Source organism: Gadus morhua, chromosome 18 (genome assembly GCF_902167405.1).
Source record: "Gadus morhua chromosome 18, gadMor3.0, whole genome shotgun sequence".
Classification (NCBI taxonomy): Eukaryota; Metazoa; Chordata; class Actinopteri; order Gadiformes; family Gadidae; genus Gadus; species Gadus morhua.
In genome coordinates this window covers 20,000,082-20,025,600 of record NC_044065.1, presented here as the reverse complement: position 1 = coordinate 20,025,600, position 25,519 = coordinate 20,000,082, and the positions used below count along the sequence as shown (strand labels likewise).

Genomic DNA, 25,519 nt, shown 5'->3' with positions numbered 1-25,519 from the left:
CTCTCCACGGCTCTAGGCTGGCTTTATTTATTCACCACGCTGCTCCATGCTGTCTCTCTCTCTCTCTCTCTCTCGTCTTTCTTCCTCTCCGCGGGCCGGCAGTACAGTAACAGGCCGGGTGTATTCGGGCTCACTGGGTGTCCACAGTGCGCCCAGTGGGTCGCCCCTCCATGTTTGCTAAGGGCAACGCAGCACCCATGTAAAGTAGCCCCCACACCTTGGCCCCGGGCCCGTCTGAATATTAAGTGACCGCTGCTGGTCGTAACAAACTCTCTCCCTCTCTCTCTCTCTTTTCCTAACCCTGCCCTTTTCCACCTCACTCTCTCTTTCTCGCTTTCTCTATTGTCCCGTCTTTATTTTCTCTCTCACTACCTTTCTCTCTTTCTCCCTCTATCCTTCTGTCCTTTTCTCTCACTCCCTTTCTTGCTTTCTCCTTCTCCCCCCCTCTCTCTCTCCCGTCTCTCTTTCTCATTCCCTCTTTCTCCCCCTCTCTCTCCCTGTCTCTGATTCTCACTCTCTCTCTCTCTCCTTCAGGGCCCAAAGACAATATTTATTCTATTGTCTTGGAGGGCGGGGCCGGGACCCTGGGGGCTATATAAGGGCCAGTGCAAAGGGCCAGTGAAGTACTGGCGATAAGGGACAGGAGTCCGCTGCCCGCTGTTGTGACATGTGGTGTAAAGTCCTCCTCCTCCTCAGCCTGCTGGCTGTCATAAACACTGGTGAGTACACACACACACCTGCACGGAGTGTGTGAATACGAATGAGTGTGGGGAAGTGAGTTCGGGTGATTGTGTGTGTGGTTGCCTGTGAGCATGTGTTTGAAAAAAGAGTGAATGTGATTGTGTGTGTCTGTGTGTGTGTGAGCTTTAGTGCATGAGTGTACAATGAATGAATGAATGTGTGTGTATGTTTAAGTCCGGTAAATATCAGTGGATTCTAAATTCAAAGGATTGGCAACGTAGAGATAATAGTTTAACAATTTGACAGATTTCGTGTGTTTGGTTGTGTGTGTGTGTGTGTGTGTGTGTGTTTGTGTGTGTGTGTGTGCGTGTGTGTGTTTGTGTGTGTGCGTGCGCGTGTGTTTGTGTGTGTGTGTGTGTGTGTGTGTGTGTGTGTGTGTGTGTGTGTGTGTGTGTGTGTGTGTGTGTGTGTGTGTGCGTGCGTGTGTGTGACCAGGTTGTTGATTTAGAAACATAACCTAATTGCAAAGCATGATCAAATGAAGGACCATTGGTGTGTGTGTGTGTGTGTGTGTTAAGTCTGTGTGTGTGTGTGTGTGTGTGTGTGTGTGTGTGTGTGTGTGTGTGTGTGTGTGTGTGTGTGTGTGTGTGTGTGTGTGTACATTAAAGATTATGCATTTGTCAAGCAGTACTAAATGGGACACACCAATCTTTGACGCCTTTCATCTATCATCAATCATTTATTAATCATTACTCCCTCATGTCATTCACATGTCATTTGTCAGTAGTCATATGTCATTTGTCGTATGTCATGTTTACATTATGTTGACTACTCTCCTCAAGCCACTTACAAGTGAGGATGAGAACAAATCAAAGCATCAATAGAAATTGGAGCATGCCTTCAAAATATCCCAAGTGCTGCACAACGAGCATCTAGTACCAAGAGGTGAACATGAATATAGAACAGGAATGTGAGCAATAACATCTAGAAAAAGGCGGTGAGTAGGAATATAGAACAGGAATGTGAGCACTTACATCTAGCCCACAACCATCAGAATGGGGCAACTTTCCATTACAGATCTCAGGCAGAGCAGCCTGTTAGTGATTAAACTGATTTATGGGTTAAGGCTCAAGCACACACTCCTTCTCACCTGAGGGAAGGTGTGCTGACCTGCACTTCCAGATCAAGGCTGCGATTGTGGAATGATTTCCCAGACTGCATTGTTTCCTAACAGGGCCGTGTTTCTGTGTTATTTTCCATCAAGGTGAACAAGCTTCATCTAAACGGCCATAGTTATCCTGAACAAACATCCCTGTCTTATTTCTGAAACGGGTTGAAGACTTGTTTCCGATTATCGATGGCTGTCACTCGAGGCAGTAGAGGAGCTATAGAATGTTTTTTTTCCCACTGGTGTGAATTACCGAAATGACCAGGCCATTTTGATAGGTTGATCTTGTAACGCTATGCTTCGAAACATAAAGGGTAGGCTAGCGACTGTCTGATGTGTCCAAAATATATAATTAATAATAAATATAATATTTATAATTTTTTATAATTAAAAAAACCAACAGACTTAAATGAAATTTGTGAAGCATGCTGTTATCTGCAGTTGATGGTAGGGAGGATAGGGTCGGTGTCTCTCTGGGGCGGGGGGGGGGGGGGGGGGGGGTTTGAAAGGCAGCGGTGTCGTTAAAATAAGACACATGAACACATTCATGTCTAAAGTTGCAGATGGCACCAGGAAAAATAAGGGTTCATTCTCTCTCTCTCTCTCTCTCTCTCTCTCTTTCTCTCTCTCTCTCTCTCTCTCTCTCTCTCTCTCTCTCTCTCTCTCTCTCTCTCTCTCTCTCTCTCTCTCTCTCTCTCTCTCTCTCTCTCTCTCTCTCTTTTATTTTTAGAAAACTTATTGACAGCAAAATAGTTGATTGCATCTTAGTGGATGATCATTGGAAGATACTACGGGCAGGGATTGACCAAGCATACATTCAATGACACAATGGAAGAACATGATTCTTAAAGGGAGACTTTCACATCGTGGGTAGTAAATCCAAAGGAAACAAAGGTGAGGGGGAGTGATCATCGAGGAGAGGATTGGCCACAGCGAATCCTCCCATGGCGCGAGAGACCAAGTTAAATTGCAATAAACTATGGGTAAAGTGAACATGTCTTCAAGGCTGCAAGACATTTAAAGGAAACTACAAAACAAAGGAAACAAATAAGTCATTAGATTGACCTCAGTATCAGACCTCCTGGCTCCAGTGGTAATGCAGATGTGAACTATCTATCTAAAACATTTTCAATTGACTAGCAATTATATAAATGTTTAAAGTAATATAAACAAGGTTTGTATAGTTTATATATAATTGAATGTTTTAGTTACGATTAATATTTCCACAACACTCCCTCCAGCTCTCTCTCTCTCTCTCTCTCTCTCTCTCTCTCTCTCTCTCTCTCTCTCTTGCTTGTAATTCTTCTTTTCAACCCTTTATCTCTGCCTCTCCCCCCATCCCCCTGAATGATCTCCCACCCTCTCCCTATACCTCCCTAATGTCTCACCGCAACACTCTCTCTCCGGTCTCCTTCTCTCCCACTCCCCCCCTCTATCTCCCTCCCCCCCCACCTCCTTCTGGCTCCTCAGCGTCTCCCCTCCAGCTCAGCGTGGCCCTGGGCTCCACCGTGCTGCTGCCCTGCCCCCTGCCCCCCACCAGCAGCAGGCTGAGCAACCTGTCCCTGCTCCGCGTCACCTGGACCCGCGGCAACGGCTCCGAGGTGGCCTCCTTCGGCCCCGCGCAGCAGCAGCACGTCCAGGGGGGCTTCCTGTGGAACCCCCCTGCGTTCCTCCGGGGGAACTTCTCGCTGACGGCCAGTGACGTGGTCCCGGCCCACCAGGGGGCGTACGTCTGCTCCGTCAGCTACAACTCCTCCCGACTGGGGTCCCACAACGTCTCGCTGAGCGTCCTGGGTGAGATCATCTGGGGTCCCGAAGACGGTGTCAAATACAAACCCATTAAATCACTCTATTTCATACATGAGACAAAGCCAGACTGAAACACAGTGACCCTGTTCCCTGCTTTCCCTCCCTCTTTAAAGAGATGTGCTCAGCCAATGAGCACCAAGTTAAGGATAAACATGCAGGTGTACTATGTCCCTAGTACACTTTCCATGTCAAACCTTATCTGTTTAAGATAATTTTTTCATGATTTTCAAAGTATCTGCTTCAGCGTTGACATGGTCTCAACTTGATTAGATCTTCTCTCTCTCTCTCTCCTGTCACCGGAATACAGCCCCACCCACCATCCAGGTGGTCTCCCAGTGGGTGGTCTTGGAACGGGAGAGCCAACTGGAGTGTCTGGCAGAGGGGTTCTTCCCTCCACCTGTCCTCTTCTCCTGGACCAGGGAGGGGGAGGAGATCAAGGCCCCCCACCCTGTGGACGGGGCACCAGCAGGTCCGGTCGGGTTGCACCGGGCCATCGGGAACATGACCTTCTATCCCTCCCGAGACGACCAGAACGCTACGTTCGGCTGTGAGGTGACCCACGGCTCGGTCCACAGGAGCCTGACCTTCCAGCTCAACTTCACCGGTGAAGAACGTCCCTGATGCCTCACTGTACTCTCTGTGTGAGAGTGGGCTGGCTCCCCTTAGGAGGCTAGCTCACTGGCGCATTTGTATTAACAAGGCTGTTATGCCACTCTTTTTGGATAACAGTCTAACGACACATGGACTATGGGCAATTTATTCTATTGTTTTGCCTGACCTTAAGTCAGGACAGAGTTTGGCAAGAAAACCATTCAGTTTTCAGAATAGCGCCTGTATTTGAAATGTAGCATTAATGTAGAACATTGTGTTTGGACTCTCGAATAAAAATACTAAAGCCATACAGTTTTCTAGTGCTGCGTTGGTGGGACCAAAACCCCTGGAGGGCATTTGAATACTAAGTCGCAACAAAATACAATTCAATCCATCTAGACCCCCCTCTATAAACCTTGTTTAATAACACTTACAATTCTAGGAGGACAGTGTCCTATACTCTAGAATGTTCCAGAAGCTTACAAACGATCATTCGGTCTTCCTCTTCTCTCCCGGTTCCCTTGCAGTCCTGCCGTCCATCCGAATGTCGGCCGTCCCTGTTTCCTCTCGGTCCTCCGCCCTCACGCTTGCCTGCGACCTGGACGGCTTCTACCCAGAAGAGATCAATGTGTCCTGGGTCCAGAACGGGACCACCCTACCCCAGAGCCCTGTCAGCGAGCCCACCCCCGACGGGACCTTCCGGACCACACGCTACCTCACGCTCAGCACCGAGCAGCGGGAGCAGGCAGGCCATATACAGTGTGTGGTGGACCAGCCGGGAGCCTTGGAGCCGGCACAGGTCCACGCCAGCCTGGAAGTCCTGGACCCACCCGGTACCACAACCAAATTCCCCCCTCTTCCCACTTCTCACTAGAGATTAAGATAAATGTGTGGTTTGGCTCTCTCAAGGAAGGGGCCCCACCTGTACGTCTCTAGGCTGAGTGCACGAGTCCAAAAGCAGAGCATTCAAGTTGTGTTTAAGTGTTCGGTGAGAGATTTAAGTTTAGTTCTTGGGTTAGAAATTGTTCAACTGAAAGTGAACCCCCTGCCTCTGATTGAATTTAAACGCAAGGAGATTATAAAAAAGGGGTTTTGAGAGTTTTAGGAAGGAGTTGGGATGTTTTATCCCAATGTTTACGACCCAAGCCAACTCTGTTTTATAAGTAGCATCATTGTGTAGGAGCGATGTTGTATAGGCAGTGTGGCACACACCGTGGCATTACCCATGGTATAATTCCTTGGAAAAAGGCACATTGACGTCCTAAAAAGAACATGACTAGTGTCTGGAGGTCAGTAGAACACAGACACTGTCAAAAACATTAGATTTAACATGTGTGCCCTAAATGGCGGTCTTATTTTTTGTAACATTGACAAAATGGCATGGATGACCATGTTGAAGATCATAAAATACATGTTACCACGTTTAAAACAAAAAGAAGCAATTTTGAGTTCCCCTTTAACTTTAGGTATTAGGTTAAAGATGGTTAAGTTCAGGCATTAAGTTAGAGATGGTTGAGTTTCGGTATCAGGTTGTAGATGGTTAAGTTTAGGTATTAGGGTAAGAGATGGTGAAGTTTAGGTATTAGGTTAGAGATGTTATTAGATGGTATTAAGTTAGAGATGGTTAAGTTAAGGTATTAGGTTAGAGATGGTTACGTTCTGGTAATAGGTTAGAGATCGTTAATTCAGGTATTACGTTAGAGATGAATAATTTCAGGTACTAGGTAAGAGATTGTTAAGTAAGGTACTAGGTAAGAGGTGTCCTAAGTTCATTTGTATGGTTTGAGATGTTTTAGGGTTAGGTATTAACCAACCATAAGGTACAGTCTCTCTCTCTTTCACTCTCACTCTGACTCTCACTCTCTTGAGTGCAGATTCAGATCCAGTCCTGATCAAGTCTGCCAAGGCCTCTGTGGCTCTCATGTGCATCTCCCTGGTCCTGGTCTTCCTGCTCTGCTTCGGCTTCTCCTGGCGCAGGAGGGACGGTGAGTCCTTGAACCCTGAAGCACATCAAACCAATACTGCACCAAACCTGCAGCAGCCACTAAAGACATGAGACTACTGCATGTCTAAAGCATTATAATACATGACGGCTATTGTTTCGGCCAACAGGGATGTATCCTTTGCTTCTGCCTGAGATTCAGCTATATTTGCCATACATTTATTAGGCAATGTGATTAAGTTACTGACTTGGCTAATCCCCAAAGTTGCTAATGTAAGGCACCTCCAAACCTCTTAATAAGGTGCGTGCTTTATGGAGCACGTTTATCTTCTACAGACCAATTCAAAACTGGCTTCAAGCCAAGATTTGACACATGTTTACATTTAGTTTTTCTAGCTCTTTTGTAGACTCAAAGTCATTCTGCAATGGAAGTCAAATACAAAGTAAATGCATATCGACCTTAATATGTACACCTTTCACGCTCTCTTCTACTGTAGAGAAGCAGAAGTCTCTGAGCGTGTCCGGGATCATTCTGCCTCCCCACGTGGTGGTTGGACAGAAGGGCCGTGTGACTGTTAGCATTGAGGGACGCAGAGTCGACCGAGTCGAAACCAGCTGGTTCCTCAATGACACACCCATCGCCGACACCTCACGCAAAGGTACGACAGCTCAACCGAACCCTTTACTTAGACGTGATGCACAGGTACACCAGTTAGACCACGCCCTTTACTTAGACATGATGCACAGGTACACCAGTTAGACCACTCCCTTTACTTAGTCGTGATGCGCAGGTACACAAGCTCGACCCCGCCCCCCCCTCACACCTGACGCAATGATGTCTTGTTACACTTCATGAATGGGTAGGCTAGGCCACTGCCCGCACAGGTACAACCACAAGGCTACACCTACCCACCTCTCACAAATCAGCGAGGCCACTCCCACCTCACGCACAGGTAAACCAGCTAGGCCACTTCCACCTCACATACAGGTAAACCAGCTAGGCCACTCCCACCTCACACACAGGTAAACCAGCTAGGCCAATCCCACATCATGCACAGGTAAACAAGCTAGGCCACTCCCACCTCACGCACAGGTAAACCAACTAGGCCACTCCCACCTCATGCACAGGTAAACCAACTAGGCCACTCCCACCTCACGCACAGGTAAACCAACTAGGCCACTCCCACCTCACGCACAGGTAAACCAGCTAGGCCACTACCATCTCAGGCACAGGTAAACCAGCTAGGCCACTCCCACCTCACGCACAGGTAAACCAGCTAGGCCACTCCCATCTCAGGTACAGGTAAACCAGCTCGACCGTGTTTGACCGACAGGTACTGCAGGAAGGGGTTGATGCATTGATTACACATAAAGAGAATTTAATTCAAATATGAGCTTCCAAGCAATCTCCATAGAAAGTGAATTGGATATGTAGAACAGAAGCATCTCCAAGGATGTTGAATCCGCACAATCTTTTACTTATGGTTTTAAAAAGTACAATGCACTTTGAACAATCTTTGTTTTCTCTTCTACTCGTAATACTAACAAAACATACTCTAATCACAATCCCTATGCCCCCAAAGGGACCTCCAAGACTAACTTTAACTGCCTCTATAACACCTTAACCACCATCCACCTGCCCTACGGTCTAACCCTCACCTCCCCAGTATCAGAGAAAGGACCTCTGCTTCCCTCCAGAGGACAGACTGAGTACTACAAGCTGCACAACCAGGGCCCCTTGCACTCCACTGGAAACCGGCAGCAGCTGGTGTCATCGCTCACCTTCGTCCCGCAGATCTCCGTCCATAAGGGGGCGGTGTTCAAATGCCAGGTGTCCTACATGGGCAAGGACAAGGTGGTGGTCGAGAGAGTTTCCGAAAGGTTCACTGTCCTGGGTAAGAGACGATAAGGTGTCCTTTTTTTCTTTTCCCCTATTTGTTATTTTCAATCCCAAAAACCTTGATACAATAAATGTACCACATCCCTAGATAAATTAATTAAAACAGAGTGCCATGGACAAACCGATGGCATTTACACACTTTGCTAACCTTAATGTCCTAAATTGAATGTAATAGCAGGGATTCAATCGTTGGTAAACATTTGTGCTACTTTTGCTACGGCTCCATGATCCTAGTTATGGCCCTTGGGAAATGCTAACCGATGAATCAACTTGTCTGTTCCAGCTGCTCCAGAAGTGTCCGAGATACAGCTAGCGGAGGTATCTGAGGACTCAGGTAAGGCCCAGATACGTCAGTCTTCATATTTAATCTATTTTGCCTCCACACGGGTCCTCCACAAACTGAGTGAGGTGTTGCTCTCGTGGGTTTGTGATTTGATGCTCACAGGGTAGGATCTTTGGTCAGGGATGGTTGTTTGATACCTTTCTGATATTTCTAAATATACATGGCGTATGGCGTACATGGTTTGAGCGACCGTCCAGACATGGTTACCCCCGGGAGTAAGTGACCTCTGTGTCGATGGGCATCTTTGATCTGACATGTGATCCATCCTCCTCCTCCTAGACACCATCACCTTGACGGTGCACGCGTCCCACTTCCACCCGGACATCATCACGTTCCGCTGGTTCTGCGAGGGCAGCGAGCTGAGCCCTGTGGCCTCGCAGGCCTCGTCCTCGCCGCGGCCCGACCCCCAGGGCTTCTTCACCGCCTCCAGTCAGTGCCGCCTCCCCCGCAGCGAGCTGGAGCGAGGGAACACCAAGGTCTGGGTGACAGTGCACCACGTGGCCCTCCGACTACCGGTCACCCGCGAGACCAGAGGTGAGGAGTGATGGAGGGGAGGGAGGTAAGGAAGGTGGGGAGAGATGGAGGAGGGAGAGGAGGGTGGTTGGGAGGGATGAAGGGGAGGGGGTAGGAAGAGAGAGAGTAAGGACTCAAGGAAGAAAGGAATGAAGGAGTAGAAAGAAGAGTCAAACAAGCAAACGACAGAAAGCGTCTGATTCTCGTCTCCGGCCCGGTCAGGCTTCATCAGGACGCCGTGCGTGGCGGAGATTGTGAGCTCCGCCTCCATGCCAGGGGAACCCCCGACCCTGGGCTGTGACATCACAGGGTTCTACCCCCCCGACCTCACGGTGACCTGGCTCCGCCTGAGGGAGGGCGAGCAGGACGACCGGGAGGAGGAGGTGGTGGAGGGAGGTGAGCTGTGGGGGCCCGTCCAGACTCAGGCCCGACTGTACCGCGCCACGGCCATACTGCACCCCACCAGGAGGAGGGACGAGGCCAAGGAGAGAGCAGGAGGAGAAAGGGGAGGCGGGGGAGCGGTCTGTCGGGTGGAGCACCGCTCCCTGGATCATCCCATCGAGAGACGATGGAGGAACGCCCAGCTCAGTACGTATTTAATACTAGCATGTATACATTCAACACGGGCTGTAGTACGCAGGTGAAACTAGGATGTTAGTCCGTAATATATGTAGGCTAATACTGATACTAGCCAGTATTGTATACCAGCATATTAGCCCATACACATAATGTTGGCATGTAATGTTGGCATAGGAAAGGAAATTTCCTTACGAGATGACATGGAAATACTTGGAGGAATAGCCAAGGACCTATAAAGAAAGGCCAACCTGTACGAAATGAAAGGAGAAATTTGTATGCCATAATTCTTTACGGCGGCAATATTTAAAGCAACAGGCCACCGATGAAGTTTACCAACTCTACGCGAAGACGCATGAGAGACGCGGTAAAGCAGAAGAAGAGAAGTGAGTAAAAGAAAATGCCAACTTTAAGAAAGACTACTGGGGGCAGTTCATTTCAACATCAACCTAAGTTTAGCCTATTTTTTTCGCATGTTAATTGATGATTCAAGTGGCGTAAAATATTCCCGTTGGCCAAATCTGACCTCAGTGAGAAGTGACAACAAAGTGTTGGAGACAACCTGATTGAATCAATACAACAAGAACGCAGTGATCGAAAGAGCTCTTGTTGTAGTTTCACGCTAGAGATCAGCAATACTCACCGGGTCGGAAGAGTGGTGTCGAATTCATTTTAAACAGTGCTGTCTCTTCCTATGTTCGAAACGAAGCACCATTTCATCTCGCCTTGACTCGAAGTCGTTTCCACAAAGGTTAGGTGGCATAAAGGTTAGGAGATTTTACTTTCCGAATTTGGCCCAGGACCTTGCCAATTAGTAGCCTGCTCAGTTGACCACCACGAGTGCATCATCCGAACGAGCTCATCCTCTCAAGCACCATCCCTGATCAGCTGCGACAACGTCTTCACCCACCGGGACGACCAGCATTTTTTTTTTTTGGCGGATTGGCACAAAGCACATTTGTTCAAGTTCCCACAATTTCATTCACAAGCTACGCTACGGGCCTGCCACGTGACTGTCGACTTGAGTAGCCAATCTATTGCACGCAATTTAAAAGTTATTTAGTTATATGCCGGCTTAGTTTGAGGTATTTTGGAAACTGAACTATTGGGTCATTGCGTTGAACTGTAGCTTTTGTTTATAATATATTTTTAATCAAGTAAATTGTTTAAACTTGATCCCTTGAATAGTTGCCTATGTCTTTGGGGTTTTGATACTGATACAGTTGGATAAGTAAACTTATAGGTAAAGGGTTTAAGGGAATTTGCACTGATAGTATTGCATAGTGATTATTGATTACCTGCTATTTCACTCGTTGCATTAAGCTACCTAAATAGCATTGAATTAAGCTGCATGCATAAAGTGATTATTTAATTAAGCTATATAGTCACTTTATTCAAACCTTACCTCAAATTAAAGACTAATAGGTATTATTAGTGTCATGAGAACAGGTTTAAGTGCCAACAAGTTAGTTAGTATGAATTAATTACAATAGTGCATTATTTAACACTAGAGAGAGAGATCTCTCGCTAAATAGGAATTCGGATAGCGCACTCCACTTATGCCTGATACGCTAGGGGGGTGCTACATAAAATGGGGGCTCGTCCAGGATAGTTCAACTGGAAGACCACAGGCTTCACGTTGATAGCCTTGCCAGAGTGGTTCATGCGCCGGCCAAAGGTGTCCTTGTCAGAGTGATACTGACAGGGGAATGTCTTAGCGTCGATGCAGAGTTTGGCACTAGGGATGGGCATTTGATTAAATTGTCTTAGTCGATCTTCGGGAGAATTAACAATCATTTTTTTTATTAATCATTTATATTTTTAGATTAATATTAACTATTTATATGCTATATTCAAAATGTAAAGAAAATACAAGAACAAAGCGTGTTTTCCTCAATGAGATCTTTATTTTTAGACAACTCTTGTGGCAGTTAAACCGGATCCGTTCAATGGTTACACTTGATATGCCCTACTGCGCTCTAAAGCAACGGAGCCCTGAAAAACTATCATATATACGCCTCAATCAGAATACAATTCTCTGTTCGGAATAGAATTCCATGTGGAATAGAAGAGGTGGTGTAGTCCGCTATAATCAACATGTATACACTTATTCTGATTAGTTAGGGGTGGGTGCGGCTACTTTTTAACTTAGAGAGATGGCATCAGCAGCTGCAGTAGTTCGTAATTGGTCCGTCCGTACTTTTATGCACACAAAATTGACCGCTGTCAAGGAAATCTGTTTTTTTGCCTGATTCACATCTTTCTTATCATTCCACAAGTAGTCCGCTAACTTATCAACCCCAGCGTGTCCGGTTGCTAAGCAACGTCAACGTCTTTCGCGGACTATTTCTCTGCTGAATAACACTAGGAATGGTAATTGTTGAAAGACCCACCTCGTGAAGATATTTTTTAGCATTAGTTTTATCGATTAAAAATGTCCGTCATCTACGAAATTCTTAATGATCAAGTAGCCTATCGTCGATTAATCATGCCCATCCCTAGTTGGCACCACCCTTGCCCTTGATAAAGAAGAGGTAGATAGCCTCCTGCTGCTCCTCTATCAGTGCCTTCCCCTCAGATTCTGAGATGAGCTGCCCGTGGTCACAGAGGATATCTCCTTTGGAGAAAGGCATGGTCGCAATAACACTTTTTGCCCTTTGGTTCTCCAAAATCCTTAATGTCTATCCCCTTAGACATCTGGTCAATGATTGATTTGGGAATGGCTTCATCATCTTCAATGGCTGATTTCAAGGGTGATACCCAGACCCAAAGAACTTATTGGAAAGCAGGGAGGTTTGTGTCCCGCTTCTGCTTGGCAGAAAGGGCTATCATTTTGCCTCTTTTGGTGGGTGTCTGCCAGAGCAAGCTGAGAGTTGTTGCACACGTTTTTCCAGTTGCAACCTCCTCCACTTGAAATAGAATCAACGTCCTCTACAAATCCAGCTCTGATGCTATCGCCTCTGGAATGTGCATGGCCATCAAGAGATAGGGAACACTTGAAGGAAACCTTCCCCAGCGGTCTTGAGCTGGCCGTTTCACAGACACAGAACTTTGGCCTTGGGAGGACGTCTCTGCAACCTCACTGGCTGGTTCATACAGGTCTGTTCCAGGGCCCGCTCTCTTGCCGATCTTCTTACAGTGCTTCCAGAGATGGTCCAAATCGGAACTGGGACCTCCCGATTTCCCCAGGTAGAAACAGCCCTTGTCGTCTGTGGCTTGATTTAGCCTCTTCAGTTAGTGGTCTGATGTGGGTGAAGTAGGCCTCAAACCACCTCTCCTCTTCTTATTTTGATTTCACAGGCCTCACGTCGATCTTTGAATAATTATTGATACTCCGCCGCTAACACCTATCCTGTCATTCCAGTCTGTCACCAAGTGCTTGCCTATTTGGAGCTTTTGACAAGTGTCCTGCATCCATTATTTTGTTGTCTGCAGCAGTGCCTCGTGCTTAGACAAGGATTTATTTCCTTTCCCTGAAAAGCTCACCTATGCTTCTGGGGCTTTCTCCGTTGTCCCACTGACAACAAAGAAGCCTTTTCTTCTCAGGCGGTCAGCCAGTGCTTGGAATGATCCTACATCCTCTACCAATGATTAAAGTTCCTGTTAGTCCCACCGTCTACCAACCTGGCAAATTTTTTTTTTTGGAGAATCTTTGTTTTTTTGCAACTCAGCCTTCCTTTCTTCTGGCATGCTGTCCTTCATGAAGGAGTTTTTTAGGTGGCTGGACAGCATGTCAAAGGGCTTTTTGCAGCGAAGGACGTACACAATTTGCCTGTCAGGGCCCTCCATCTTATTTCAGTCCTCCAATAGTTTCAGAATCACCGAATTCTGGCAACCAATGCCACCTAGGTATCCGAACGCATACAATTACAAGAATAATATTTAATGACTAGGGATAACACCATCTGCATCTCCAGTCCACTGCTCCGCTATTCCAGCCACTGGGTCCTGTCGGCGCCAGCATCCCCAGACTTGCACTCTGATTGGCTCTACAAGTGGAGCCATCAGGGATGCATGCACCAAAGGAAAGCTTGAGCTCTAACACAAAACAAAATAGAGTACTTAGACCAATTGCAACTGAAAATAGAGCACTAACCAAGAACAACTGAAAAAAGACAAGTAAAACCAGAAGTGAGACTTATGATGAACCTGAACCTGGAGAGGCAAGTGACCAACCACTTACCCTAGTTCATAGGTATTATCATAAAATGATGATGATAAAAATGATAGAAACTTTGAGTTCAGGTTTTAAAGTGTACTTCTCTACATAGTTGTAAGGTTATGAGTGTTTTATGTATTATGAGGACATATGGGATTTTGGGCATTTCTGAAATCCATTATATTGTTTATTTTGTTTATATCCTAAATGTTTTCTTGAAGTCTAATTTTTTTTGTAATAATATGTACATGTGTTAAAGAAAATCGTAGTTACAATTCATGCATTTATAGTTATGATTGGACTAGTCTGGCTGAGCGGAAATGGACAGCGTCTATAGCGCCAGCGTCGGATTCCACCGCTACTCCTCCCCTTCCTGTTGCTGGCTTTTCCGTATTGTGCTCATGGACATAATAAAGGATGGACCACGGACTGGAAAATGGCCGCCCATTCATTCCTATGCAAACCTGCTCAGTGGCGCATGGCAACATACAGGAGCGATTTGCTTCCACGTTATGTGGCCAAGACACGTGACCTATTCCGTGACGTACCGGATGCAGAGATCTTCTTCTTCTTCTAGTTTAGTGGCGGATCATAGTTTTTCCCCATATACCGCGACCTACTGGACTACTACACAGGAGTTTGTGACAAGGACGTTGACAAGGACAAGGACGTTGGCAAATCATACTTTAAATCATAAATTCAAAGAAAAAAACAAACTAACGAAACAAAATAAACAAAATAAAACAAACTAACAAAAGAAATGAATAAATAAAAAAAAATATATATATACTTAAGGTTAAATTCTTCTAATTAGGTTAGTATCTTTTAGCTAATTTATCAGCAATTTCATTGCCATATATTCCATGGTGGGCTGGAATCCAACAGAACTGAATAACTAAACCAAGGCTTATAATATTTAAAAGAAGATGCTTTACCTCTATCACCAAATCTTCACGTATTGAATTATTTGTTATAAAACTTAGTATCTACAACCCATCTAAGAGCGGTTATTATTGTGGCCATCTCGATTGAGTATACTGATAAAGTCACCCACTCTATATCCATATCCTTTTTCAAATTCTGGAATATATATGCCAATACCACATTGTCACATTGAGTTAATGGAAGTTAATTCGGAATTTAATTTAATTCGGAAGTTAATGGAGCCGTGCACTTCAAAATAGGTCCATAGCAAGGAGCCGTTTGTTTCAGTACGGCTCCTTTCAGCTGCCCACCCAACATCAACTGCTAATAAAACGCTTGAGGAGGCGTTTTGAAAAGAAAAAACTTACATTTTTTTAGAACAGGGTAGAAAGATAATTTTGAGCCTTTGATTGATATCCAGACATTTTTTGCGGAGACACAATCCTGTTCCCCACTTGTATTGGAGTGGACGGCGATATCTACTTCTGGGCCACATGAAATGACGGACCCCCGTCCACTCCCAGCTAAAACAGCTGCAATACCAGGTTTGGCCTCTGAGTACGGGTGGATTGCGGAAGTATATGCCTATCCTGGGGGCCTGATTGTGCTCCCCCTCAAACTCGGAAACGAGTCAGTATGGCGAGTTTTGAAGAGGACTTTGACGGCGCTGTAAAGCTAGCATGTTTGGCTCTTTCCGTTGAAAATTGCAAAGAACTTCAAAAGATTTGCTTACAGCATTTCCTGAGGAAGAAAGATGTTCTTGCACTATTTCGGAAGGACACCGCTGCTGCTTCCCGGGGTTAGCCCCGCCCTAGACGATTGGTTTAAAGAAATAAAAAACATTCTACTTGCTGTAGTATGGTCTGGCTTTGCGAGACTATGATTGGAGTAATGACCAATCAGAAGTTGGGGTGAGAGGTCAGGAAGACGCACGTTAAGGGAACGTGGGTTAAACAAGAGGGAACGACAGATGGAGGAGAAGACATGCGTGATAAGGCTGGACACTGCCGTTTAAAAAGCTTGTAAAACACCAAGGGCCCTATTTTAACGGTCCGAAATGCAGGTGAGAAGCGCCAAACGCAAGTAGCTTTGTGGGCGGTTACATGGCGATGTTGTTATTTTACCGGCGGATAAATTATTCTTGCGCCCGGCGCAAATCTAAAAAGGGTTGGTCTGAAGTAAATTAATTACCAGTAGGTGTGGTTTGGGCGTAAAGTGCAGTAAACCAATGAGAGTGCCATCTCCCATCCCCTTTAAGAGCCATGAGCGCATTTGAATCTTGACGAGTTGATATTTTGACAGCGCAGTCTCCGATGAGACAGATGCATGACCACATGAATTTCAAGCTTCAAATGACTCAATTTATGCAGGGTGTCCGCGGAGGTCTTAAAAGTCTTAAAAAGTCTTAAATTCATTTTTCTAAATTTAAGGCCTTAAAAAGTCTTAAATTCGTCAAAAATGTCATACGCTGGTCTTAAATAAATAACTCGGAGGTCTTAAATTTGTCGGGGCAGGACTATTTTATTTTTAAATTTTCTCGCGGGACTTTTCGGGAAGGAGATGTAGAGAGGCTACTTTCTTGCTAGCTGCATATATATACGGATGTCTGCGCGCTTGCTAGCTAGTCTGCAACAATGGGGAAATGCAAGTTCAACGTCAGTTGGCTGCAAGACGTCCGTTTCAGAGGTTGGCTAGCGTCTGTTGCCAACCCAGAAGAGGCCAGATGCATTCTGTGCAAAAGTACATTTAAGCTCGGCACCATGGGGATTAAGGCTGTCCTCAGCCATATGCAGAGCCAAAAACACAAAACCTCTGCCAGGAGCCACACACAGACCCCAGCAATTTCTACATTTTGCATCTCTGCCCCGGCGCCACCGCCGCAGACGGTCCGCGCTGCTAGCACTGACCTGAGGGTAGCATTTGGTGCGACACCAACGCTGAAAGCGGAGGTGTTGTGGATTTTGAACACAGTGGTCAAGCACCAGTCCTACAACTCAAATGAGGGGATAGGAGAGCTCTTCGGTATGATGTTCCCCGACTCTCAAATCGCGAGCACCTTTACGGCCGGAAAGGACAAAACGGCGTATATAACTCGCTTCGGACTAGCGCCGTTCATCCGCAACGAGCTAATCTGCAGCGTCAACAAGGCTGATTTTGTGTTGATGTTTGATGAGACGTTGAACCACGCCACTAAGAGCAAACAACTTGACGTGCACGTCCGATATTGGGTCGGAGATCAAGTGCATTCCCGGTACTTGGGCTCACAATTCATGGGACACGCAACAGCCCGAGATTTACTGCACCACTTCAAAGTAAGTAATATAATTTTTTTTCAATGATTAATTGTGAACTTTATATGCATTTGGGCAATTTCATTATGCAGGCCTATTCAGTATAATGGTCGGCCTAAAATAGGGAATGATGACATGTGTGTGCGTGTGTGTGTGCGTGTGCTTGGGGGCCGTATATATAATTATGTGTGCGTGTGTCTGTGTTTGTGTGTGTGTGTCGGCATGTGTGTGCTTGCATATGTGTAATGCAATTACATATTAAAAGGTATAATGTGGCTGTATGATGAATATAAAAAGCTTGCAGCTTTGAGTGTTATGTTTGTGTGTTTATACATGTGTGTGTGAGTAAAGGAGTTAAGTTCATACATGTGTGTGTATTCATGCTGTGTAGGCTAGTAATTTCTACCCCATTATTTTTTTAGACTAACAGAGATGGGGACATAAGAGAAGGGAGAGGGAGTGGATGGATGGAAGAGGGAGAGAGTTAATGTTAACTGAGGATGAAATAAATTAAACTGAACCATTGGCAATCATGTCATTATAATCATAATCAACTTCTTTCTCAGGAGTGTGTGAAGGAGCTGAATCTGAGGAACATGGTGTCCATCTCCATGGATGGACCCAATGTAAATTGGAAATTCTTTGAGCTTCTACAGCAAGAGCACGCTGAGCAGTATGGTGGTGTCCAGCTGGTGAATGTGGGTAGCTGTGGCCTCCACACCCTACATAACGCATTCAAATGTGGATTCTCTATGTGGCAACTGGAGAAGGTAAGATAATTATAACTAAGAGAAATCTTTCATTAGTTTCACTAGGGAAATTAGTTTCACACATGGACAATAGAAAGAATATAAATAGAGCTTGAATTTGATTTAATGTTATTACAGATGTTTATTACCATTTACACATAATGTACATTAACCGTCAGTCTCGGGATTTGCTCAGGATGTTGCTTTGGTTACCCGGGCAACAGCCCATTTGCCTCCTTGACTCAAGTTGCCCCTGTGAGAAAAAGATATCACTGTCACTGTGTGGTCTAATGGGCGGTGCTGGTTTTACAGTCTGATATGACAGGGGGAATGGGCCTGCAATATATTGCTCCTTTAAACAATTTTAGTGAAGAAGTCCCACCAGTGCTATCAGTGTGTGCATGGGTGGGTAAAAGTCATTCTCCATCAGAGATGACGGTTAACTCATCATTCCGCTCTCTTCCACCAAGGTGTTGAGGGGGATGCACTACCTTTTTCATAACACACCAGCAAGGAGGGATGACTTCATTGCCCTCACCAAATCCTCAGTCTTCCCGCTACCATTCTGTGGGCATCGGTGGATTGAAAACCTGCCAGTTGTAGAAAGGGCCATAGAGGTAATAGTAATTAAACGTTATTTATATTATAGCACTCTAACAAAATTACAAGGTGCTGCACAATACGATAAAATAGACGTGCATGATGAAATAATAAACACATACATGATGAAATATTAAAGGTATGGCCTTCACTGGTGACATACGTGGATGCAGTGCGGACAAAGAAGGTTCCAAACCCTGGAACAGCCTCATTTGACACCATAGAAGCAGCCAAGCAAGATCCACTCATCTTGCCTAAGCTACAATTCTTCATGGCCATCTCAAGGACGTTCACTCCCTTTCTGACGAAGTATCAGACTGACGCACCAGTCATGCCATTCCTTTGCAAGGACTTGGTGGAGTTGTTCCAGGTAATCAAATTAATAATGAAGAATCAAGAAGAAAAGAAAAACAAGTTGAGCGTGTGTGGGGCATACTGTATGTGTGCGGGCATGCGTGTAGTAGGCAAAAATGGGAGACGCTGTTTGGTAGCTTGATTCATGAAACTCGTACCCAATCAAAACATAAAATGACTGAAAGATTATGTTTTTGCTCAGTAAAGGTCACTCATCATTATTTATACTTTCTTATGGTGATGTTAAGAGATTATTTTAAATAACTAATATAGAAATGTTTATCATGGTTAATGTGGTTATCAAGGTACCTACCCCTCTATGTAACAATTCCTATTACCCTTTCAGAGTATGCTTAGGCGTTTTGTCAAGAGGGAGCATCTCCAAAACATCACTCCAGTGCAGCTGGTGAGGCTGGATGTGGCTGACCAAAAGATCTGGGTCAACTTGAAGGAAGCTGACATAGGCTTGGGTGCAGAGGCAGCCCTGAAGGTAATTTAGATGTATTACTTATTACTTACTTTCTATCAAATGATGCTCCATATCCACCAGGCAGGAGAGAATGCTGTGTTAGGCCATTCAGCTGTATTTACAACACATTACCCATCTGTCAGGACCTCCAGAGAAAGAACAGCATAGGAGAGCTCACTGCCCTAGAGTTTAGGAAGGACTGCGTGAAGGGTATGTCAAATATCCTAAAGAAAGTCCAGGACAAGAGCCCCCTGAAGTACCCTATTGTGAGACAGGTGGCATGCCTGGACCCCACAGCCATGTACTCCGACCCGGACTGGTGCCAGGGAAGAATGAGGAGTGTAGTGCAGAAATTCCTGCAAGACAAGCAGTTGTCCAGAGGTGTCGCTGCTGGTATGAATAGTTCATAGAATAGTTTTAATGTTGTTCCTGATTATAAGGAACAATTGGACATAAGACCATCTGCTTATCATAATTAATCATCTAAATAAGATTTCACATATTTCCTTTCATCTGTTTTATTACAGGTGATGTGATTATCCAACAGTTTGGGAACTTCATGTCTGTCGAGGCTAAAAGTGAGAAGTTTTTGTCCTTCCGGCCCATCGAAACCAGGCTTGATGTGTTTCTGCATGGCTTTCTCAGCCAACCCTACCCTGAGCTTTGGGGTTTCTGTCAGAAGATCCTACTGTTATCCCATGGGCAGGCAACGGTCGAGAGAGGCTTCTCGATAAATAAGGAGGTGGAAACTGTAAACCTTAAGGAGGACGGTGTCATTGCCCAGAGACTGGTATGTGACTACGTTGCCGTTTGTGGGGGGGTTGCCAATGTCCCTCTCACCAAGGAGCTGCTGACCTCGGTGGGATCAGCAAGGTCAAAATATAGAGAACACCTTGACCTGGAAAAGAGGAAGAGCCAAGGTGCTGCACAAGGGCAGAAGAGGAAAGCTGCAGAAGAACACGTCGCTGAGCTTAAGAAGAAAAAGAAAACTCTCCTGGAGGTATGTGGCTCTCTGGAGAAAGATGCTGACCTGTTTGCCGAGCAAGCTGAGGGTAAGTCCGGCACCTTGATGGCTCAGCTCATAACGAAATCAAACATCCTCAGGAAGAGATGCAAGGAAAAATTAAGTGAGCTGAAAAGGATTGAGGCAGAACTGGAGATTAAGGCCACAGAACTGAGGCTCACCTGAGGCTCATTGTGTGTGTGTGTGTGTGTGTGTGTGTGTGTGTGTGTGTGTGTGTGTGTGTGTGTGTGTGTGTGTGTGTGTGTGTGTGTGTGTGTGTGTGTGTGTGTGTGTGTGTGTGTGTGTGTGTGTGTGTGTGTGTGTGTGTGTTAGGTTCATTCGTTGTTTTTTTTTGTTAGAGGTTTGCAGCTGCACTTGTTATTTCATGAACCACAGAGCCAATGCTGTTTGACTCAATTTACTAAATTTGTTTGTGTATTTTTGTATATTATTTTGTAAACTTCTTGTTCGGAAACATGCACTTGTTCTTACAGTTTTTGAACCAGAGAGCACTGAGTATCACTTTATGTTCAATAAACAGACAAAAAGTAAACTTGAATGAGTCTCATTGAGTGACACACATGCTACGCTTGGGTTGTAATACAGCGGGATCCCCCCGACCATCGCGGGTTTAAGGTCTTAAATTTCATTCAAGGTGGTCTTAAAAAGGTCTTAAAAAGTCTTAAATTTGACTTGCTGAAACCTGCAGATACCCTGTTATGGCCAAATAATATGGCCTAATTCCCACATGGAATAGCGTTTTCTTCCACAACTTCCTCAAATAAATAGTACCTGTGGTTTCTATTTAATGATACACGCAATACATTAACAAACATCGTTTCTTACCAGTATTGCATGCATTATCGTTATCGACTTGTGTTCCTAATATGCATGTGTCCCCCAAAAAATATACATTGCCATGGACTGTATTACACGTTACGTGTTTAGTTTGCGTGTGTTTAAACAGATGTACGCACACATGAGCGCCCGCATTCAATAATCATTTTACGCATACACACACGCGCGCCCGCATTCATTCATTGTTTTATACGTACACACACGCGCGCCCGCGTTCATTCATTAGTTTTAACACTCAATTGCGGTAAAACAATGTTTTTTCACAATCAAATAGTCATCAATCCTAACAGTTATGGGCTTGTTCACGATGTCTGTGTCAAGAAAATATGTGTTTGCCTTACGTTGTTTGCAGATGCATTGATTTAAAAGTACAATTTATTACCGCTGTATCAGCTGTTCTTTCCCAAATAATTTACCAAGACTGTGTGGCTGTAGATGAGAGTAGCATAGTGTATGGGCGAGGTGCACAAGCAACATTATGCATGCGCCCTTAAAATAGGATCTGAACAACGCGCCACTGACTTTAAACCAGGTATTTTCCTGGTTTGTGGCGGAATTGTTTTCTCAAACTGCAAAATAGCACCAGGGAACGTTTGCGCCAGAACACGCCTCTTCCTTTCGCCGAACCGCCCCTTGGGGAGCAAGGTCATTCCCTAATTTACCGACACGTGGCGGTGGAGGGAAAGGAACGCTCTGCACCAGTTGCAAACTAGCAACGACACATGCGTCAGTGTAGAAAGTCAATTGCGCTGGATGCAAGACAGGGCCCCAAGTGTGTTGCGGTCAATACTTTTAGACACACCGGCTCAGGGAATTCGGGGAGCACACTCCATTTATAGCCAGATACGCTCGGGGGTGCTTCATTAGCCAGTCAGCCAGTATACATTCAATGCTAGCATGTCAGGCAGTAGGCCTACACATTAAATACTAGCATGTTTTCAAATACTAAATACTACAAATGCCATGGGGTCAGGCTCAGCTGTTACCTTCTGCTCCTACAAGTTATTACTAAAATGTAAATATTTGTAGGCCTACTTTATTTTTTCAGATATCCCACGCTTAATGTTTCTTGTAGTTATTACATTTAGCGGCAACGTGGTTTGGTTCATTGAATTTATATCAATAGATGCATACATAGCATAATTTAAAGCTTGTCAGCATAGATTTGAATGGGATCTTGCCGTATTGCCTGGATTCAAGGAATCAACCTCTGTATGGCGGGGTTTCGTTGCCTGAATGTGCCACGGATCAAATCCTATCAAGCTTTTATGTTTGACGCTTGCTATGCTATATAAGCCCATACACCTTAAGTGCTATCATGTGAGCCTGTACCTACTCCCTAATCTCTCTCTCTCCCTTCCTCTCCCAGCCCCTCCCTCCATCCCCCTCTCCATGTCAGTGTGCTGGAGCACCGAGGGCGTGGGGGTCTTCTCCCTGCTGCTGCGGGGTGGTCAGCCGCGGGCGCGCCTGCTCTGGACAGCCGGGGCCGCCACCCTCTCGCCCCTGACCTCCAGCGAGACGGAGGAGATGGGGGACGACGGGCGTCGGGAGCTGCGGAGCGTGTGTGCCCTGCAGCGGGCCGGCCCCGGAGGGGAGGCGCCAGGGACACGGCCGAGTGGAGGACGTGCTCTGAGCAGAGGTTAGGGCTTCAATGGGGCGCCCGCTGGGTTGCATCTTTTATATCAAGTATGTGTCAGTATGTATCGGGTCAGCTGGGATGGGCGACCCCAGACGGTGGGGAGGGAGGGGGGATTTCTTGCTTGACAGCTGAAGATGTTTGACGTTAATCCTTTTTATCAAACATTTTCAACTGTAAAAGTCTGTGTATTTAGTATATGAACAGGCAAATGCTTAAGTAGAAAGGGTAAGAAGCAAGGGAAGGATGGAAAAAAGGAAAGCCAAGAAAGGAGAAGGAAGGTCAAAGAAACAAGCAAGACAAAGCGTCTTATCCCCCCCAATGATCCGTAGCTATGAGCAAACATAGCTACGGATGTAGCTATGAATAAATAAACCTTTGAATCAAATTCTTAAATCATCTACGAATACAGATCTTTTCAATTTCGATGATGATTTAGTTGTCCATTTTTAAACATTATCTTGCAACAAAACAGTTTGAGGTTGGCTTTTCCTTAAAAGTTGAGAAGAACTTTGTCTTGTTGTTTTGCACAAATGGGGTCTTCAATAGAGTTTGCTGTGATCTCTTGTCTGGCAGGCGGTAAGGCGGCGGTGAGCCCTGGCGACACAGAGGACATTGAGTACATGGACCAGAAGGTGGACGGAGAGAACAACAACAATGTGGAGAGCTGGGCAGGGACCAAGACGCTGTCCGAAGAGGAGAGCCATGGGGAGGATGAGGAGAGCGATGAGGAAGAGGTTGGGCCCGGGGGCCTGCACATAAACCGGGTGGACGTGAGGACGCCCGCCCGCCAAGTTAGGAGGGGTCTGCGGGTATGTGTGGAGATCTCACACCCGGCCCTCGCTCTGCCTGTCTACAGAACATGGACAGGTATGCCCTTTGGTTACTAGTGCACTGCTTCATATTAATTATGATTATTATTACTAAAGCTCTATGCTTCTCTGGATCAAATCTTTCGGTGGGAGAAGTGATGCAATAGGAATGGGTTTCCTAAAGCAGTTAAGGCCACTAGAGCAGCCTGATCTCGCATTGGTATCCTCGTTCTCTACTTCAATTGCCGGTTATTTCGCTTAGTAGGGATGATCTCAAGTTAGGAAGTAAAGGTAGAGTTAGGAGCTGAGGGTTAGGTGTTTGGGGTCAGGGTTAGGTCTTTGGAGTCAGGGTTCAGAGGGTGGGGTTAGGAGGATATCAGTTGGAGGTTAGGTTTAGGTATTAGGGTAGGAGGATAGGGTTGGATTAGGAAGCAAAGGTTAGGAAGCAAGGGTAAGTAGCGTAGGGTTAGGAGGTTAGAGTTTGGTGTTTCAAGTTTGGGGGTGGGGGGTTAGAGGTTGGGGGTTGGTTAGGATCAGCTGCTCCCTTACCAATATCTGATCTGATCAAACTGTAGAAATAGGAAGGTCAATCCTGGTTCTATTCTATGTGTTCTATCTTCTACTTTCAGAGTCAATACAGGAGGAGTCATCTTCCATTTGACCAATCGGATACCTGAAACAGGGATGTTTTTTTTTATAACCTACTGTATGTAATGATAATGAAGATATCACACTGTAGCTGGTCCATATTTCCCTCTCTTTCCATAGGTTATTTATTTATTTGTATTATTAATCCACTGTCTTTGATATCAATAGTTTTTAGTCTGTATTTTTATTTTATTTTTTAGAATAGTAGTAATAGTAATAATAGTAATCCTATTGTTTCGTTATACGTGTGTGTGTGTGTGTGTGTGTGTGTGTGTGTGTGTGTGTGTGTGTGTGTGTGTGTGTGTGTGTGTGTGTGTGTGTGTGTGTGTGTGTGTGTGTGTGTGTGTGTGTGTGGACAGAGAGAGATTTTATAATGTTCAGACTCATAATCTAAAGATACATGTCCTAGTTTTATGTGGAATCCGTTCGGTTTGGGTTTAGTGTAAAAATATTTTTTTTTTACAGAGTTTCTGATTAATAAAAGCAACTGACGGTACGCAGGGTCTGGAAAGTCTGTGAATTAATGCCACATGATGTATGAATAAAGTAGTGTGGATAGAGAGTGGCACTCTATGATGGTTTGGTTTAGAATACATTTAAACAGGGATGTGCAGGAAATGTAAGTTTGGCACAAAACAACCGCTGGACAGAACACAACCAAACAGAACAATAATCCATGCAGAACGGTTCTGGGTTCAAACCCAAGGGCTAACACTGGCATCAGGGAGGACATTAGCTGTTCCCCCACCCTCTCCACCAACCCTCCAGATACCATGTGGGGGGTGAATACAACCCCCTTCACCAGGGGCGCAATATCAACCCCCCTTGTGGATCAATAGTCATGTACTTCAGTACATGAATGATTAAATTAGATTAGATTCACTTTATTTTCTATTTTCATCACATAAAAAAAGGTTACAATGCCGCGAAATGTAGGTGGGTCTAGCCAGAGTGCAACAATCTTTTTGAGTATTTATAAATATATGTACAGTATAATATCTTTGCAGCAAATAGTTAATAACAACGCTTCTAATTAAAGTGAAGTGCAAGTAGGGCAAAGTTGTAGGGAATGATTGTAAAGTATTCAGCAGGACAACCTTTTTCCTTGAGCTGTTCTGATACCGAAAGTATATAAGCTGCACCTATATCTGAGCGGAGAATCCTACCAGTAGTGTGTGTGTGTGTGTGTGTGTGTGTGTGTGTGTGTGTGTGTGTGTGTGTGTGTGTGTGTGTGTGTGTGTGTGTGTGTGTGTGTGTGTGTGTGTGCGTGAGATTTATACCGATTAATCGTTAAAGGTTATACTAACAACAACCACTAGATAGCGTGGATAGGCTATACTCAATAGACTAGGACTCGACTAGAATTAATTTAAATGTAGCCTAATTATATCTATTTTACACATTCTGGAACGGTAAAGATTTTTACTGCTTTCAAATTGAAGCCAGACCAAAAACTTATGGTCTGCATATTACTCATTATTTTATGATTCTGG

The 25,519-nt window shown here is 45.2% G+C and overlaps 2 protein-coding genes across 4 annotated transcripts; both read left to right on the top strand.

Annotated features, from left to right (window-relative positions):
• The first annotated feature begins 466 nt into the window (after positions 1–466).
• Positions 467–24,522, top strand: si:ch211-180a12.2 (uncharacterized). Of its 2 annotated transcripts, none has more exons than XM_030340799.1 (13): positions 467–719; positions 3,320–3,643; positions 3,966–4,262; positions 4,777–5,082; positions 6,124–6,234; positions 6,689–6,850; positions 7,775–8,086; positions 8,375–8,425; positions 8,714–8,968; positions 9,170–9,535; positions 22,300–22,569; positions 23,143–23,436; positions 24,008–24,522. In XM_030340799.1, exons 1-13 carry the CDS (start codon positions 668–670, stop codon positions 24,037–24,039), a joined length of 2,832 nt encoding a protein of 943 aa, XP_030196659.1. In that variant the 5' UTR covers positions 467–667; the 3' UTR covers positions 24,040–24,522. The 2 variants fall into 2 exon arrangements, with proteins under 2 accessions (XP_030196659.1, XP_030196660.1); XM_030340800.1 differs by having other exon boundaries at positions 470–719; positions 7,859–8,086.
• LOC115531492 (uncharacterized) lies at positions 16,928–20,657 on the top strand. Of its 2 annotated transcripts, none has more exons than XM_030340801.1 (5): positions 16,928–17,667; positions 18,117–18,263; positions 18,386–18,616; positions 18,947–19,090; positions 19,213–19,566. In XM_030340801.1, the coding sequence occupies exons 1-5, from the start codon at positions 17,494–17,496 to the stop codon at positions 19,477–19,479; spliced, it is 963 nt and encodes a 320-aa protein (XP_030196661.1). In that variant the 5' UTR covers positions 16,928–17,493; the 3' UTR covers positions 19,480–19,566. The 2 variants fall into 2 exon arrangements, with proteins under 2 accessions (XP_030196661.1, XP_030196662.1); XM_030340802.1 differs by lacking the exon at positions 19,213–19,566 and adding an exon at positions 19,597–20,657 and having other exon boundaries at positions 16,931–17,667.
• Positions 24,523–25,519: the final 997 nt, after the last annotated feature.